We start from the raw sequence: 19660 nt of genomic DNA, 5'->3' as shown, positions 1-19660 counted from the left end.
AACAAAAATTGCCTAAACATCCAAAAAGGCTATGACAAGAAGCCCGAGATTGTGCATACACGCACACAAACACACATCTATGCACTCGTATAATGGCATGAATCAAAATTATGAATTCGCAAAAAGGCGAAACATGCGCCAAAACGCTTTTTGAGCAAAACAAACAAAGCAACGACAATTGGTGCGTCTATTACTATTGGTTGCGCCGACGCAATGCACTTTGCAGCTTTTAGTTTGTTTATTGGTGTTGCCGTTTGCTACACTTTGGTTTATGTTCTCTGCCTAGATTGTTACATATGTATATATGTACATATGTATGTACAAGCATGTAGTATATATAACAAAGTATAAAACGAGTGCACGATTTTTCGGCAACCGAGCATGCGTAGCTGCTGCGCCGATACGGGTGCGTTGAGTTGCGTAGCTTTTCTTGCTTTTATTGTTGTTACTGTTGGTGGCAAGTTTCAGCGTTTCGCTTGTGAACGCATGCCCCACCTTCACCAATACTGACTGAATACTGAAATATACTCTTGTACTTGTATAAGAGATGTTTGTGCATACAAACATACACATGTGTGTATTTGGGTCCATGCGTTCTTTTATAATTTGTAGGAGCGTTTTCTTGAACAAAGCTAATTAGAAAATTGTCAATGACACAAAGAATGCATAATTTAGATACATCAAATATAATGGCATGCAAAAGGTGSTTTTCATATACATATATACGTATAAAAACTTTGAAAATAGACCCAAAACTTTCCTTCTGCGTCAAGTAGTATTGAAGGCGTCTGCAGAATAGCCTTGAGAGCCGAGGCGCATGCTGTTTGGATCCCCTTTCTTCGRCCTTTTTAGGCAAGGAACCAAAAAAAGTCCCGGGGCCACATCTGAGCTCTAGGGCGACTGCGGAAGCGTTGGGATAACGGCCTTGGTTAGGAAGCTGTTCACAAGAAAGGCGGTGTGAGCCGGGCGTTGTCGTGGTGCAASTTGCAACCGGCTGCGATGTCTTGTCGGACTCGATTGACCCTTCGTTTTAATCTCTTGAKGACTTCCATGTAAAACTTGGCGTTGATGGTTTGTCCAGGAGGAACAAATTCATGTTGGACGAGRGTGAGGTCAAWAAWGACAATGAGCATCGTTTTYACTTTAGATTTGCTCATTCTTCCGGTCTTCATCAGGTRCCTCTTCTCGCACTTCCAAAAAGGCCAGGTGCCACCGAAACGCACCACTTCTTGCTAAAGCAACGTCTGGGYAAGCCTGCTTGATCATATCAAACGTCTCTGTCACATATTTACCCAATTTCACACAGAATTATATCGCGTACCTCTGCTTGCACCACTCACAGAAACACGCCGCGCGRAAATGTTTGTCCTGACTCTCCTGGTGGTCGGAGACAACTGATCAGCCATTCGTTCGTTAGCTAGAAACGCCTTCTACCGTAATCAGTCGGTGCGCGCACGATCCGAAGTACTTTCGCGGCGAAAGTAAATCAGTCCTTTTATTTTCCGAACAAACCTTGTATACCTTATTATATTGAGTAGTCAAAAAAGATTTTTCGTATTTCTTATCAAACTTCAACTTATTTTTATTTTTATTTATATTTTTATTTTTATACTAGTAAATAAGTAAACAAATATGTACCATTTTGRTCGACCACTTTTTGCCATTTTTCCGCTAGTGACATTATGCCATCAGTGTAAAACTTTCATCAGTATAAATCAAAATTTCGAAATTTCCAGAACGGAAGTGAATAAACCATTGTTGTGCTACACGAATTGATACAGCATCGTCTCCGTAAACTTCACAAATTTCATTGGTGGCTTGCGTGGMATTTTYCCTTTTTTATACAAAAACTTCAAAATATAGCAAATATCTTCATTATTTTATCACATTTTTGTACAGTTGCAACTTTTTCTCAACTTCCCAGCATTTAATTTTAATATTTAGCTTAAATTAAGATTAAAATCTCATCTTTCCAACACTATATGGTATGACACAATGTGATTGCTAGCCYTGGAGATATGCGACTGCAACAAAATATATATAGACAATATACGAAAAGACTTTTTCAACTACCCAATATAAATTCTTTTTATATAGGAAATACTTGTGAATGCTGGAAACTAATTTTTTATGACGTTACATTAGACTTCTCAAAAAGCTGAAAGCAATTGTTCAACATCTGTTCTTATTGTCCACAAAATTTTTACTCTAACGTGATATGTCAGTTTCCGAGCAACTCCTGTCCTAATTCTTACCAACATAACATCTACCCTCCGGTTATCAAATGCAACTGGTTATGAGTCTATAGCTTGTCAATTTGTGGTAATTGAAATTTTGAAAAGCCCTGCAATTGATTTAAGTGCGAATTCTGGAATATTTTCACGTATGCTCTAGCAGTGTGTTATCTTTTCGGGATAATAAAATTTTTGCTTAAATATTGCCTCATATAAATCTGCGTACATATGAACTTATGATCTCATGGCTTAATTACACACACATGCACACATCTCGATAGCCATAACTTCACACTTGGCATGTGTACAATTGTGTTTGCGTTACGAATTCACTGCTATAAATTTCAATAAACAAAAAACATGAAACTAATCCGAAATTTCGTCATGCAAATCGATRTGAATATGTAATTTGGCGTTGGTCTGCTTTTTATACGCGCATATGTCTGCGTGTTTCACGTCGTGTGCGTGTGTGTGTGTGCATGGAGCTATAAAGTACGGTACCGCAGGCAGTTCATAGTCTTATGTAATGAGAGATGCAGTTTTCTCCTTTGGCGCATTCGCATTCAGTGTAGAAGGCGCAGGCGCAGGCACAGGCGCTGACGCGTATGCGTGCTTGTGTCAACTAMGCCACGCCAAGGCATGTTAGACTGCGTGCTAAAGCCAGCAGCACTAAGTCAAATGGCATGTAAATCGAATTGAGYTGAGATATACTGAACTGAAATGAACCGAACTGAACTAAACTTGTTCGAATTTAGGTTACACACGCACTTATTTTAGTTTATTTCGATTCGAATGCTGAAATTAAAATTCAATCAAATTGCARAACAACGCATTGCAGGACACTGAACTGCACTCCCAAGCCTCATATGCCTCACAAGCCGAGCGAGCACACGCGCGTCATTTGTCGTAGGTAACGCATAAATGTTTGATGGCGAAAAATGTATGAATCTGTCGTATCTGCATGACCAAATAGCTTAAGTTGTTGGGTGCTAACTACGCAATACATACTCCCATACATCCACAACATGCGTGTACGTGAGCATGTATGCATGTCGGTCTCGTTGTATGCTGGTCTACATTACGTAGCATATGCGTTTTTAATCTAAAGGAGCTGATCGCATTGGTCAACTGGGGCGGCGGTGAATTATAAAACGTGTTTATATTCAATTAACGTCTAAAATGAATAAGCAAATGAAGTCGATATTCAGTTCGAATTCAAATGAAAAACTTATTTTTCTTTATACAATTTTTGAATATGTGTATCAGCTTTATACTGCGATGTGTGACCAACTCTGTTTTTAGGCAAGTCAAACACAATTACTACTACATACATATGTATATGTATATAAACTTGCAAATGTAGTTGTATTTGCATATTATTATATATTCTGAGATAAATATACTTGACCACGACATACCGCAGATTCCACTTCGTCTTTCCTTTCACTTACTCTACTATGCATACATATCGTATTTAACTTATTTGTTTTTGCAAATTAATTAAATAATTTTAAATAGCTTAGATATCTGTAAACTGGGTTGAAATGATCAATTTCAATAACGTAATCCACAATCCACGGTTCTTCCAACATGCTTCTACTTATATTCTAGCAAGATTAGACCACTGGTCACAGGCCTTAACAGTCGTTTTAAGCTCTCAAAAACTTCAAGGAACCATAGTACGCATACATGCAAACGATGATCATCTTGGCTACGGCAATATATATAAGTAGATATTTACTTCAAATAATATAGAAATACACTTCATTGACGTAACATTTAAAATAAAGAATATGAACAAGAAGAAATCTTTAACTTCGGTTGCACCGAAGCTGGAATACCCATAGCAGAAATAAAATGTTTCCACATAAGAACTGGATTTTGATCGTTTAACTTGGCAGTTATATGTTATATTAGTCCGATATCGCCGCTTCCAATAAATGAACAGGTYTTTCAAGAGAGACGACTTGTACAAAATTTCGGATCGATAACTCAAGCAAAAACCAAAGAACTAGCTCGAGTATATATAGTACATACATAGGGCCACGATTCCTTCTAGGTCTTATAAACTTCGTGCCAACTTTAATATACATATCCTGTTCAGAGTATAAAATTAGCAAATAGTACGGTGGGGTTAGGAGAGGTTAGGTTAGATGGTTGATCAGTGATCACATGTGAACTGGTATATATAGTACTTTGTGAGGCCAGAGAAAAAAGAACTCATCTGTTGGGACTTACATATTGACAAAACGCTTCGTAGCCAAAATAAATTTACAAAGGCAAAACCTTGTTAGCTCATYAGCTTTTTAATTACCTGCGATTCCGTTATGGCSCGGCACCCATCCCAGTCTTACCACAAAGACACTTGATGCTGTTGATAGTGATRTTAGGCACTTTTCGAACAGCACTGAACACACCCTAAATGAGTTCAAGGCTAGTATCGCCGCCCTGCTATCTGAGTGAATGGTCACTTCTCTAAAGGTGACCGTACTCCGGGGCAGCAAATTCACTGCTACTTGATAGATGCAACCTTAGCCTGGAAGACACTACMATAATCAGGAAGTCTAAAACTGGAGTTGATAGAGAGCTCCCGATAGTAAACCCCTTCACTGACCTTCCCACCAAGCTTTAACCACGACATCCGTAAAGAAGCTCACTACCCCTCTCCTCCAATGGCTTCTAGTATCGTCGGTATGTGCGGTATGTGAGCAGAAAGGGAGCTGCCAGAGTTCGGTTTGGCGACGCCATGGTCCAGGTGACCCGGTATGCAGTCAAAGTGTGTGAGGATATCCGAGTGTTCGGATACGCGTTCTTTTTAGARCCCTGATTCTCTGAGTCTAATAGCCACCTTCGTGGCCATGCACTTTCCGACGATGTCCACGGACATTATGTTTCAGAATGGCGTTAAGTGCCATTGCCAGTTAAGTTGAYCTTAGTGCACCACACATGCTGCTGCGCGCAGCCCGTTGACCGGCTTGACTATGGTGCTATARAGGAACAGGACCACTTTCGATGAGAAGCTCCACCAATTGCCRATGGCCGTTTTTACTCTCTCTTCGATATTCGACGTCCATGAAGCTTCCTACCCCAAAATATTTCACTGTATCCGCCGGTTGCCGGTGAATGTCTGCTATTTGCGGCAGTAGTGTCACTGGGATCTTATATCTCCTAGAAGGCATACAAAAAACAAAGGAGTCAAAGTCTTGTCTACTAGCTTAAGTTCTCTAGAGCTTATTGTTAGACAAAGCCAATACGCTTTGGTCATTTGCAAATAATGTGAATGCTAAAACATTTACCAAATATTACTGTCAAATTAGTTGCACGTTCTGAATATTGCATTAATATTAAAGGAAAGGGCAAGCGGTCACTTTCTAGTTTTATTTTCAAATTTATGCCTATAAATATTGTTGAGACAGATACCAAGGAAAACAATGAAAAGTGAATTCCGACATAGCTCAGCCCTTCTTTGAGGGCAAAAACCTAAGATTTTCTGTGTTAAATAGACTACAGATAAGTTCCAGAATTATTAGGATAGACATACTTACTCCATAACTCAGCAATATATGCTCATAATACTACAACTTTAAAACTCGTATATACATACATTATTATATCTGATTTGAATATTGTACGTGCATAAATTTTACTGGTAAGCAATGCATTGCAAAAATTCGAAACATCAAGAGTAATTAATTTTCGAATTTGTCAATAATAACTAAATATTTGTATCAGCATCAGATCAGTACAAGTACGTGATCTGGTTCCTACAAAAAGCACATACAAAAGTATAAATAAACGAACACATAGAAGTAATTATAATCAATTCGAAATCCTTTAAAGCAACATTTAGAACCGGACCTGAAACTTAGGCGTATTTAGCCATTTATTCAATGGTAACCAGCAATCAAGTGACACTGTTTCATTTCGTTGGCTTATATATTCGCTTTTATTGGCATAATGTTGATTTTAAAAGCATTTGTTGTTGGCTGAGGTTACAGTGAAACTTTATGGAATGCAACTGAATGTTGCTTTGGAATATAGTTGGGATTTATTCAATAAATTAGGCAATGTTTTCAATAATTTACGTGATTCATCACTTCGACAGAACTTGGGCGGGTCAAAAAAATCTGGAAGTATAGAGGTTGTAGTGAAAGCAAAAGAATGAAACTCACTTTGATTAGTAATACAATTATTGGAGATATTGCTCTTTTACTTCTCTTAGGATGTATCTATTTACGATGTGCCTCTTACAGAGTTGCTAGCTTCGAGAGGTATGCCTGGGAATGTACGTTTTTCTATTTCGTTGAAAAGAATTCCGTTTGTAGCCTTTACTAGTTATTATTTATTGCAGAAATATTGAAGTACGGGTCGAACTCGATCAAATTGTGTGCCAATAGTTTATCTGAGGACTCAGAAGTCTCAAAACAAAAATGTTTACTGCCTGTTTTTATCCCTGAATATTATACTTTATTGAGAAGTATAATAGAATTGAATTTCTTTCAGTTAACTGAACTTATTTAAAACAAAAATATTTAAGAAAAAAATAGACAATTATAAATAATAACATAATGATACAGAAAATGTGCTAAAGTGTGTCTTTGCTTGTCAGCAGCTGTCCAAGGGGTGTTACTAGAAGTGTGGCGACACGTCGTATGAGTAACATTTCATACTCGAAGCCTATGAATTTAGGTAATTATTTGCAAACATATTCGTGAACAATTTACTTACCACCTATTAAAGTCTTTGAAAACATTGTTATGAAATAATTTCGCTACGTCGAGATACTGTGCACAGCTTGATATCCATACGACCAGTCTGCAAACACTACGACAACAACAGCAAACAACCATATGCATCATAGCTTTATGCAAGCCATTTGCTGTGCGGGTTTTTTGATTTTTTGATTTTTTGTTTGCGTTCGCTTTCAATTTAAGCTGCGTGTGATCATGCGTGTGCTATATTTATTTACACTACACACACATACAAGCAGAAAACGATACAAATGTCAATATTAAAAAGGTGTGTATGACAGGCTTAGAACTTTGCTTGTTGCTAATCTGCTTTGCCCGAGTTATTGGACGTGGGAGCACTTTGCGCAGATTGTGGGCTACACAAAATAAAACCAAATATTTATGCACGTTTGCATGGCTGTGCGCCGCCTGTAATGTGTCACATTGTATTTTTTGTACTATTAATATTTTCATGATTGTTGCAAAAGCATGAATGTATCCGATAATTTGCTGCAATTCACGCTTCAAAAGTTGCCTAGTCTTGTCGCCAATTTCTTGTCTAGAACGCTACACACACACATACGAAAATGTAGATAAAGATATGCATGCACGTATATCTATGTGTGTGTGCATGTGAATGTGAGTGCACTCGCATGTATGCCAAACTTATTTGCATTTATTTTAAAAGGAGCTTGAGCGGATTACCTAAATTAGCTGCTGATATGTGTATGCATATTTGTACACTGTACAATTTCATGATTGATAAAGAGTTGGTTGTTCGAATCGAACAAGTAGCAAAAGACAGGCCATGAATGATTGAAGTTAATTAGATTAAATCAGTTCGAACATACAAGTGCACATATGCATTCAAGCGCTAATATAACTTAGTTTACGTCTACATTTTCATGTGTTTATGTATGTGTGTAGTATTTATGTAAGTAATAAGCGAGTGAGTGGTTAATATAGCGCCCGCTATGTATGTATATTGCGACTTTGGTATATTTTAATTAGGCAAAGCTCGTATTTGGCTGTTGAAAGAGTAAAAGATAATGTTCCCTGGTAGTGGTGTATGCACCAGACGAAAATATTGTGGCAATATTTCAAAACACAGCTAATATACATACATACCTATATTGAATAAAGCAATTAGCTAATCTTGCGCTACTATAAATTTTTTTCTTTTTAATATAAATAATTATGAATTTTTCCCACACAAAAAGCGACAAGAGCCGATCATTCTTAGTTCTTAGTTTTTTCTAACAAACATGCATATATGCCATACATTCATAAATATCCATGTGCAATTAGCCAGAGGTTGGTGATCTATTAAAGTGACCTTGAAATTTGAAAACAACGCGTAAAACTAATGTATTTTATTTATTTATATATACACAAGTTATTGTAGTTGCACTATGCAGGCGCTTATGCAAGCACATACCGGCGTACAAGCGTGTTTTGGTGCGTTTCAATTCTCATGGGTATACTCGTAGGTGCATAGGACGTAGACCGGTAAATTGGTGGTTAAAATAGGTTTTGCGTTTTTACTTTTGTTGCATGTAAAAGTGCGTGTATGTATGTTTGTGCAAAAGTAGTGCAAACAAATTGTGCCAAATTGTTGCATTTAATGCGAAATGAAAAACTTTGCGACTCGTGGTCTAAAGCACGACTGCGAATTATCAGCTACTAACAGCTGTGGAGCTCAAATTTAAGTCTTATAACTATTAATAATGCTTGAGTAAGAGTTATGACACAAGTTTGCGGTTTACAAATCCAATTTACAATATACTAGAAGTCCGTTGAAATTTCAGACTTCACGTAGATCTAACTGAAATCACACCTTCAAACGCTCAAGAGCTTAAAAAGATTACAGTGACTATCCGATGCAGGTGTTCTTGCTATTCTCAACCAACACAAAGTTTGATTAGAGTTTACTTAGGTTGGAAGGTTTCAATATCTTATTATCAGGTAGGTACATTGTGCCTTTTTTACTAATAAAACTTATAGTCGTCTAACCTAGACTTCAATCTTTCACTTTACATATTTATATAGTAAAATCTCTACAGATTCTGAAAATAACTCATAAGATGCTAACTACTTAGTGTGAATACATTTTTATTAATTATATGCAAGGAATAGAAAAAATAAAGAGAAACTCTTCTAACAAGACTTAAAAGCTGTTGTGAGTAATAAACGCCAAGAAATATAAAATAATGCCCGATCRCATAAACGAAACGAAGTAATCGTTTCTAGTTCGAAGAGAGAATTTTTTTGAATGAGTGTTTTTTTTTTTAATTTTCGGCAGTGGTACTAAAACACCAAGCTTAAAATTTTTTTTTATATATTAACGTTTTATTGCTATTGTATGAAAAAAACTTAATTTAAGAAAATAAATAAATAAATATACAGCCAAATACGTATAYATTTTCATTGAAATTCAGGATACTCTTTATAAGTAGACATACAATTTGTACAACATCTATATGAGCATAGTAATTTATATATACCTTATTGATCTTTGCTACATAATTTTCCGTTAGACACGAGAGTACCTACACAGAAAAGTCTAGATTGTGCGGTAGCGTTGATGACGATATTTGTCCGAGCTGTAGCGATTGGCATACATGGGCATTATATGCTTGCGGTCGAGTCGAACCATCGATTGCACCATTTGCGCCGAAGCCGAGTTTTGTTCGTCGCCAATATGATTCGGAAAGACCACAGGGCCCGCAGATTCTTTATGATTGAACTTCTTAGTTTTGCGTTGAAAGTAGTTAACGTAATCGGGGCGATTTTGTGGCGAAGACRCTTTAAAATTCGACTGATATTTGTACTGCGAAGGAGCCGAGTARTGTTTTGGTGTGGTTAAGCCAAATTTCTTTCCATGCGATATATTGTTCATATTAGGTTCGACGTAAGAGGCGTGTTGCCGTTGATGTAATGGTGCGGACGCAATGAAGTCGGCGCGTAAACCACYGCCAACGCTGCCAACATTGCCAGCACCGCCTACTCCAATGTTCTGAGCATTTTGCGCTATATTAGCGATCGATTGTTTTGTGGCAATGTAAGTTTCTGCGTTGTGGTATCTATTTGTATTATGATGTGGAGTAAACAACGGTTTATATTCCGAATTTTCATTCAGCACTAAAGCTCTCCATTCATTTTCTTGACTGCTATACGATTCTTTGGCGGGGGTGACTATTTGCTTTGGAGCTTGTTTGTGATAGTACTCATCTCGGGCGACTTGCAATCGTTCGCGCATACCCGGCTCCAATTCCATAGGCACTTGCTTGATGCGGGCGTGTGGTTTGAATTCAATCAAACTGGGTACTTTCGGATGTGCATGAGAGAGGTCTTCAATCGGTTTCTTTAGAGGCTTGATATCKGARCTTAGTACTATGTGTTCTTGATCTTTACTATAGTGATTTATTTTCGACTGAGATGTATCGTCATTGAGACTATTTTCACCATGCGGTGATTCGATAACGGGATGAGAGTTTGCACCTACGGTCTTCACGACAGCATTGAAACCATTCTTCGAATCAGCCGTGTAATGAACAGTACGTATGGAACCATCTGGCTCGAGTATGCTGTAATGACCCTTGATCGAATCACCCTCTCTTGATTCCCACTGCGATTTGACGTCGCCTGTGTGTAGATCTTTCACCCCATAACTAAAAGCATATTCAGGATGTTGCTGAAAGAGTATGGTACATTAAATTAGTAGATGCTAAAATGTTTTAAAATATAGTTCAAAAATATGCTATTTTTATAAAATGTTCAGTAATTTTTTTCGACTGATTGTTGTTGTCGTTACATTGCCTTCGTTGCGTTCATAAACTCTAGATCGTTCGTGAAAGTAAAGAATTCTTAATAACAAAGAATTTCGTTCTAATTAAAAAAAAAATACTTTTTTTAGGTTTTAGATAAAAGAAAAAAATGTTCATAAATGAGCCGTTTATTTTCAAAATTTAATTAAGAAACTCTAAAAAAAACACCACCCTAATAATTATTTGCAGTAAATGTTTGAATAATTAATCCTGCTTTTATATTTATACAAATTTCAAACACACTTAAATGTTTTACATATATTTTAGAAATAACTTATTGGTTTGAAAATATATTTTACACTTATTCACGTATGTATATATATTTATTTAATTTAAAGCACACTCATTTTCTCACCATTAATTTTATTTAGACATGTGGACTTGTCAGTTACCACGGAGGCTTTGCATAATTTACTGACATACAAACATTTGCATGCTGGTATACATATTGTAATCGTAAATCACTCGAGACCCACAGTGTGCGACAAATAAAAGAAATGCAACTATTACTTAGTCATACAATATTTCATAATAATAAAAGATTGACATTCTAGAGTTATTGTCACTAAATTTTGACAGCCATGCAACGCCCATTTTGTACATAGCACACTCACTTATGAGATTTAACGAGATATATTGGAGTGGTTAACAAGTGTTTGCATATTCTTATAATTTATTGGTACAGTAAAATTTTTCTGTCGCTCAAGCAGCAATGTAGGAATATCAACTACGAAAATGCGCATATTTAATAGAGTATTTTGGTAAGGTTATTTGAATTTTTTTTATATCATAATTCAGATCATAGTTATGCAATAATTATATATTTTAAATTTAGTTTCTTGTGCTTTGGAAATTTTTGTTTGAAATGTCTAAATTAAACTTACGAATTCTGGTGCATATTTCATCGTTTCAGGATCGGTCGCATTATTTTCAGCGCTAGTTTTCGAATCAGCGTTAATAGCAGGCAAATTACATAATAACGGCAACAATACTATACATAAAGTTTGCACCTATAAGAGATAATAATTAACGTATGCAAACATCCGTAGTTTCTATTTATGTTTCCTATATTTAAAAATTGTTGAAATTTTGGGATCTGTAAATATTTCATAAGTATTTAAATATTAAGACAATTTTTTTTCATTAGTTTCTCCTTTTGATTTCGACAATTTGAACTGAGTTACTCTGGTAAATATTTTCGGAGTAACACTCGAATTTGAAAGGCGTTTTAGAGTGCTTGAAAGTGTATTCCAATCTTTAAACACAATTTTATTAATATTTAAATTATAAAATATATTTTCTTATTATTAATCGAAGATTTTTTCTCACCGAAAAATATTTTTTTATAAACAATTTAAAGCCGAAAATTTGACCAMAACTCGATTTTATTTTCAGAAACTGTCATTTTGTTAAAAAATTATATTTTGCCTATTCTTTAGGTTAGTTACTAGATTTAACGTTACTTTAACGAAATCTGTTTGGTTTTTTTTTATATCAGAGGATAAAGTTCAGAGATATAATGGCCACCGAAAAATGTCTTTATTGAGAGGAGCTCCTGGAGATCAGCTGTAGTTTTTTYCAAATAAAAATGTTTACTAATACTAAGTATTAAAATACAGTTAAAAGATGTTTTGGATCAATAAATTAAAAAGTTTCCTCACAAAAAATTCTGGAAAATCGTTATTCATCGCACAAATCCCTCAAAACAAAAATAAACTCAATAGAGTAGCATATGGTCAAATGTGACTGGGATCCGGTCCATTTAAACTGCACGCGCAATATTGAAATAAATATTTTTTTTATTTCGGATTCAACTTGTAAAGTACAACTTTACAACGGACTTAAGTATTTTAGTAGCACAAAGCATTCACTTAGGTTCGTGAAGTTATCAAAAATTTTCCTCATGCGCATYGTCCATCAAAGTCGTCGTTTTAACACCGGAAAAATGGTAGAGGATAGTAGTATATCATATTAGATATGAAGCGTATCAATTCGTACCAAAAGAYCTCAATATTTTGCAAAACGGTCGAATTCGAATAGAGATGGCAAAGAGATGTTTGACAAAGTARGGATTCATCCTATAATAATGTCGAAACTATCCAACAATGAAACGCTTGACGTTCTAAAAATTAACCGAAACACATAAAACCAAAATTCGCTGAAAGCACGAAGGCTATCCCAACCGAAATATACAAATGTAGGGAAAAGTGGAGTTAGTCTCAAAAGGAGCCTTTTGAAGATAATAAAGATATGTATTAAAATGTGAGAAAGTTTGGTTTTTTTTTGGTACGTCCTGTTCAAATTTATACGGTTGAGAGGTTGCATAAATGAGAGAAGTTATCTGTATTAAGCGTTAGTTTGTCTCAATAATATAACGAATCCGAGRACATCTAACAATGCAAAGTGTAGTCAAGTCTCCATTAATTCACACTCCGCAGCCCTTCAATATACTTAATAACAAGTTTAGGACGTTTATAAACGAACCTCTGGAAGCTTTGAGACGTTTAGGAAACGATGTCAACTCGGCAAGAGAATTATTTTATTCAAGAAATTTATTAAAAAAGATCGGAAAAATTCGATTTTCATTCCACAAAATAAGAAAAAAACTTTCCTAAATCAAAAGAATTAGATATACTTGTATATCAAGCACAAAATTCTGTGCGATATCCTTAAAAGCTAAATGTAATCATGGCCAGAYCTTTTTGGATTCTAAAACGTTCATCTAATAAATATTTACTAGCACTGATATAACAGATGATAATTYGCATTATCAAAGCATAAAAAACAATCAAATTTAGTCACATATAATTTTAAAATAATATGTTCACTAAGTACAAGAAATAAATTATTGTTAATATTAAATTTAAAGGATTGAATCACAAATTTTACACRACTTTTATATGTATTTGTAAGGACCTCAGTCAATTGTTTTTTATTTCAATTTTCATTCATTAAAGAAACTCGTTTCCACTTTCACTTGCGTTGGAGAAAGTTTTAATTTTCATAATCACTTTACACACACTTTCTATTATCTATGTGTATATGTGTATATATCATAAACTAAAACTCATATAAACACAAAACACTCACAACAATCTTCATTATTATCTTCACGTTGTAAATTATTTTGAAACACTTCGCTTCTGGAATAAATCTACTATTATCAATTTTCCCACGAACTCCAGTATATGTACATATGTATGTTTTTATTTAATGTTTGTCTTAATCCCAGTTGTATTTATGTTTGTTTCGTAATTGAATTAAAGTAGTGAATATTTTGCAGCTTGTGATGTGCGTAAGTCAAGGACAGATTTGCACTAAAGTTGCAATCTACAATGCATACGCTATTTATATTTGGCTTACAAATTTATAAATATATATTTCTACACTACACATGTGTATTGTGTGTTCATATGTTGATATGAAAACGCTTGATGACGTCGTTGTGTGGGCAGCTTTGCTACTCGACGCATCAGTTTCATCTTCCCATCCGGCCAAACAACTTTCGGTTGGTTTGTTTTGCTACAAATTTTCACTGGACTGACGGGATTTTCTTGTGCACATCACACACTGGTTTAATCTATTAATTTTTTGGATAAAACTTTTAACTTGTTCGCACGATTTATGACGCGATAAAAGCAAATGCAGATGTATATGTGTACATAAGCTTAAGTTATTAGAGCACATTTCAATAAAATACGATTTAAATCAATAAAAAATATTAATTGCAACAATATATTTCATCACGCTTTGGGTAAGTTGGGTTACATAGTTTGGTATATTAAAAAGAATAAAGTTTTAAGTCCTTTAATATATAATAATTACAGAAAAGTTTTCATATAATCATCAAAGTGATATTTTATCATATAGTTTCATATTTATTATAAGCATGCACATATTGTCAGCACAACTTTATTTATACTTTTCCGCCGTTTACTTATAAAAACTTATAAAACTTTCGTTCTCTTGCACATGATCTTGTTATTTACTCAAGCGGGTGGAAGTTTTGGCAATCGCATCGGCTTTTCATTTAATTTAACTCTCATAACATATTAGCACAGAGTATACTAGATTTGTTCGAAAAAAATTGTCTATGTTATCGATCGCAATTCTATTGAGCTCAAATATTATACTAAAAAAATTTTAATTTTCCCCTATTTCATTTCTCTCAATACCACAATAGTGGAGCTCTTTAAAAACAAAAATATTATCTGATAATCCTGGAAAACATCTTTCACTAAGTGATCTGGTAACTSATTGAAAAGCGTGCGAAACAAGTCACTTGGACACAATTGTCTGTGACACTTAGCGAAGTCAAAAACCCCAAGGTCCCTTGATGTTGCTAATCTTACTTGTATTGTTCTCCGAATTGGTAAACAAAAGAGTAATTGACCTAGAAAATGTTGTACTCGCTATATGTCAATAAAAGATCATAAACTTTGTTGAAGGGCATTGTGGTTCTAGCTAAACCAAGTGCTTCAAATTATGTTCCGTATATTTTGAAAAATTTCCATAGAAAGACTTACAAAGGAAAGAAGGTGTAAAACCATGGAAATTATTTTCAAAGCTCTGATTATTTAAAAAAATTACATTTCCAATTGTTAGCAAGTCATCTTTAGTGTTGATGTGCATTCCCGCCCGAAAATGTGCGACCAATTCTGAAGAAACTCTATACCAAAAGCAACCAGTTGAAATTAGAAAGACTCAAGGCACAATTGCATGAAACTTACTCGTTTAATATTTTATTTATGTAAAGCTTTCCCTGAACTAAGTTGATCGACGCATTTGTATTCCATCGCCTTTCCCCTGAGACCGCAGGTCATAAAAATTTAATTCAAATGCTGRAAATGCAATCAAATTCATGCCTGCAATTCTGATTCTAAATGTTATTCCGCAGTGAAAAACTCATTTTTCAAATACTTAATGAGATAATATGAGTAACTTGTTTTTGTCCATATAAGACGAAATAGAAGCAACTAAACCAAAAAAGAAAGAAAGGAAGAATTGCAATGYCAATACTTGTGGAAAAGGTCATTACAAAAAGACTTGCCGAAACAACGAATAACTACCAATGTTTCTAAGTGAGTTCGTCTGTAATCCACTCGTTGCTATAAATTCATACGAAACAAAGCATTTAGTGCCGATATTGATTTTGGTTTGTTTTTTGTGATCATGAAAATCGCAACTTTGGTGATGAATGTTAGTTGTGCCACAAATTCACAATCAACCTCATTGCCAAGCAAAGAAAACGTGTTTTGTTGCATTAGGTGCAATCAAAGTGATCATGGCTGTCAATGCGGCAACTTTTTCTCAGAAATTTTCTGCTTACAATGCACTGAGTAACTCGAAAGTCACTAAATCGGTATAATATTGGRGACAACGAACTACTTTAATGTTGGCGTAATTCTTAATATACTATATACATATTATATTTATATATTGATATGTGTGTTTTTTGCAACGGAAATATATTGTGAGATCTTTGAACAAKTTTATGGGCAAAATATTTTCTCAACAGTTTTACAAACGTTAACCGCAGCAACAACACTAAAGTTTCTATTGTCTGTTTGTATGACACCTATAGGTATGTATGTTTGCTATAGTTGTCTGAACAAATTGTTCTTAGATTTTACCGCTTCCTATGACGATAATCTATGCCAAATTTCCTGAAGATATCTTCTAACATAAAAAATATTTTAACAAGAGATAACGATTTCGATACTTCAGTTTTTATTAGCTATATATTATAGTGGCCCGATATTGGGGGTCCTGACAAATGAGCAGTTTCTATTGAATAAAATTAATATTGAATAAAAATGACATGTGCAAAATTTCAGATCGATATTTCAAAAACAGGGACTAGTTCGCATTAATATAGACAGACAAATGTACAATAGACATGGCTAAATTGACTCAGCAACAAATTTACAAATTTCGTGGCGAACTTATTGCACCTTGTTTGGTTATCAAATTTAATGAAAATCGTATATCGTATTTTGAGTCATTAGAAAAATTTGCTTGGCGTATGATTTTTGTGTGGCCTGCACTGTGCAACTGAGCTTTAAGCTTTGTATTTCATCTTAAGTGGTTAAAAAACAACGATAGCAAGTTTTTGGCGAAACAATTAACAATGGCTTTTCAAGCTGTACTTTGCAGACTGAATTGTTTAAAACTTTGTTTTTTGAGATTTTAAATGACTGTTGTATTTAAAAAGCTTTACATTTATTTTTTCAAATATGTATGCTACCATATACATAACTCAATTCGGGGATCACTTTCTGATTTGGGGAAATCAGCAATTAAACAATTCGGATGGTATATTTTTGATTTGACAATTTTTAAACTGATTTTATATTTATAAGCGAAAGTTAACCGGTTCATTAATAAGAAAATTAATAAGTTCTTTGGATTGATATTTCAAACAAGAACAATGCATTCAGACCATTGACATGCGATTCAGGCTTTCGCCCTCGGTTAAGAAATGTTTAAATAAAAGTATTTTCTCTTCGGGTAATGTTGGACCTGTGAATGATTTTTTCTATGGGAAAACATTAATGGTGAGTTAATATRAAACACCTACATATTTACATATATACATTTATTCTAAACATAATCTCACGTTCGATTTAATACGCATAATCACAGCTTCCAAAACACATGAATTCCCAGTTAAACATACTTGCATACATACAGGGTATCTGAAAGTGGGGAGCGAGTTCTTTTAATTTATTATCCACTATCTGACTGTAATTGTGTAAAACAGGACTTAACCGCAATCCCGCATTGCATCGCCCGACTTTAAATAGGCTCCCATGCTGTACATATAAGGACGTATATGTGTATGTGTACAGTATATAAGCACATATGTGCGTCAGCTGCGGTCAAATGTTTGGCTATTTAAGCAACATATCGACGTATGCGTTTTTTTTATAAAATGTTCTTGTAATTACTCAGGGCCGTATGCAGACCGAGTTCTTAACCAGGCGCAATGCAATAGAGACAACCGTTTACGAAGGATTAATGCATTATGGATATAAAGGGGGTTTAAATTTAAGTAAATTCCATGGCATGACAATGCACTAAACTTCTAACGGGCTGCAAAATTCTCATTATTAAAYCATTCGGAGTTATGTAACACTGACAGTCCTTTCTGTGACTTCCATGAATTTTGAATAGGCGTCAGCTCGTGATAAGTGGTAAATAATTTTATTTCAAATATGCTGCGGAACTTTAAATTTCTAAATCAGTCTAAACCTTATCACCCCAGTTACTTAGTCTGCCATTTTTACAGAAAGCATTTAAATACGCTTCTGTACACACAGTTTCATTGCAGTTTGTATCAGTGACCGCTAGGACGGATGGAAATGATAAAGCACACTTTGTATTACAAGTTCATTGCAAAAACGAAAAATTAACTAGCTCATCATCCCAAACTAATATTTTTTTCTTATACAACACATAAACACACATACTATGTATATATGGTGCATACATATATTTCAAAGTCGCGACATGAGAGCACATAAAGAGCTGTTTACATCGCCGATAAACACGTATCTACATATCTACATACATACTGTATGCTGCGTATATTATGTGTGTGTTTACGTAAATCGGGCCTTGAAAAGTTGAGCGCTAAAGCAAAATGAGGAAATATGAAATTTTCATCCCAWCTGTGGTTACTATACATTTTCATATCCTTTCTATAATATAGCAATATGTATATTGTAAAACATGAAAGACGTAGCTAGATAGCCAAAAATTATTCACCTAGGTTTGATGTAGAGGGCTATATCTTTGAGATTTAACTTGCCAAAAAGTTGGATCATAGGGTGGATTTGAGTAAATATACGAGATGTGTTCAAAAAGTATCACGAATTTTGTGTTTTTTCAAAAATTACTTATTTATTCATGAATATCTATTTTGTCCCCTTCAAAGTAATTCCCATGAGATATTATACACTTGTGCCAACGGTTTTTCCAATCTTCGAAGCACTTCAAAGAATCATTTTTTTATCTTCTTCAGCTCCTCCTTCGATGCCGTCTTTATGTCGTCAAGAGAAGCGTAACGTCGTCCTTTCATGGGCCTCTTCAGTTTAGGGAACAAGAAAAAGTCATAGGGGGCCAGATCTGGGGAATACGGTGGCTGCAGACATCATTAGTGTATTGTTTTTGGCCAAAAGTCGCGCACAAGCAACGATGTGTGAGCAGGGGCGTTATCGTGGTGCAAAAGCCAATTTTTGTCACATCTTCTCGGCCTTCTGAGAACATTTTGTACCATCGGTAAACGTTGCTTCGGTCCAAGGTAGCTTCTCCGTATGCCACAGTCAACATTCGGAATACATCCGCGCCCTTAATTTCGTTTTTCACACAAAATTTGAGACAGGTTCTTTGATCCATTTTTTTGAATAGGTAAACATCGAAGACGATCCAAAACACGTGCAAGCAAAGCAGCTGTCAACAATTAAATGAACATTCAAAATGGCCGAGCTTGTCGGTATAAGTAAGAGACATGAGTACCAACATAACGCCACAAAAAATTCGAAATTCAAATATACGTAACTCGCGAAAATTCAAAATTCACGATACTTTTTGAACACACTTCGTACAAATATTAGTGTCGAGTGGGAAATTGTTACTTCCAGAACATAGGATTGGAACATTGGTGTTAAATATGGATGCATCCTAACCGGCTACGGAATACAATCCGCAATTTTACAAGGATGTGTGTACTTCTAAACAAACATTAATTTCAATCAGAAAATCAAATTAATATGTTTAAAGAATGTAAAGTTTTACCAATTTTAGATTAAAATCAAAAGCCTTTCCTAGTACTGTTTTACAATCTCCAAAGATAAAAATGCGATGT

At 34.8% G+C, this 19660-nt stretch overlaps 1 protein-coding gene across 1 annotated transcript; it reads right to left on the bottom strand.

The window, feature by feature from the left end:
• Nucleotides 1-9497: 9497 nt before the first annotated feature.
• LOC108966884 lies at nt 9498-14102 on the bottom strand. Its single transcript, XM_018930021.1, has 3 exons — nt 13882-14102; nt 11676-11801; nt 9498-10658 (listed from the first exon to the last, which is right to left on the bottom strand). Exons 1-3 carry the CDS (start codon nt 13891-13893, stop codon nt 9528-9530), a joined length of 1269 nt encoding a protein of 422 aa, XP_018785566.1. The 5' UTR covers nt 13894-14102; the 3' UTR covers nt 9498-9527.
• Between the last annotated feature and the right edge of the window lie 5558 nt (nt 14103-19660).

This window comes from Bactrocera latifrons, unplaced genomic scaffold (assembly GCF_001853355.1).
Source record: "Bactrocera latifrons isolate USDA-ARS-PBARC rearing strain unplaced genomic scaffold, ASM185335v1 scaffold_170, whole genome shotgun sequence".
Classification (NCBI taxonomy): domain Eukaryota; kingdom Metazoa; phylum Arthropoda; class Insecta; order Diptera; family Tephritidae; genus Bactrocera; species Bactrocera latifrons.
This window is presented reverse-complemented; position numbering and strand designations above follow the sequence as displayed.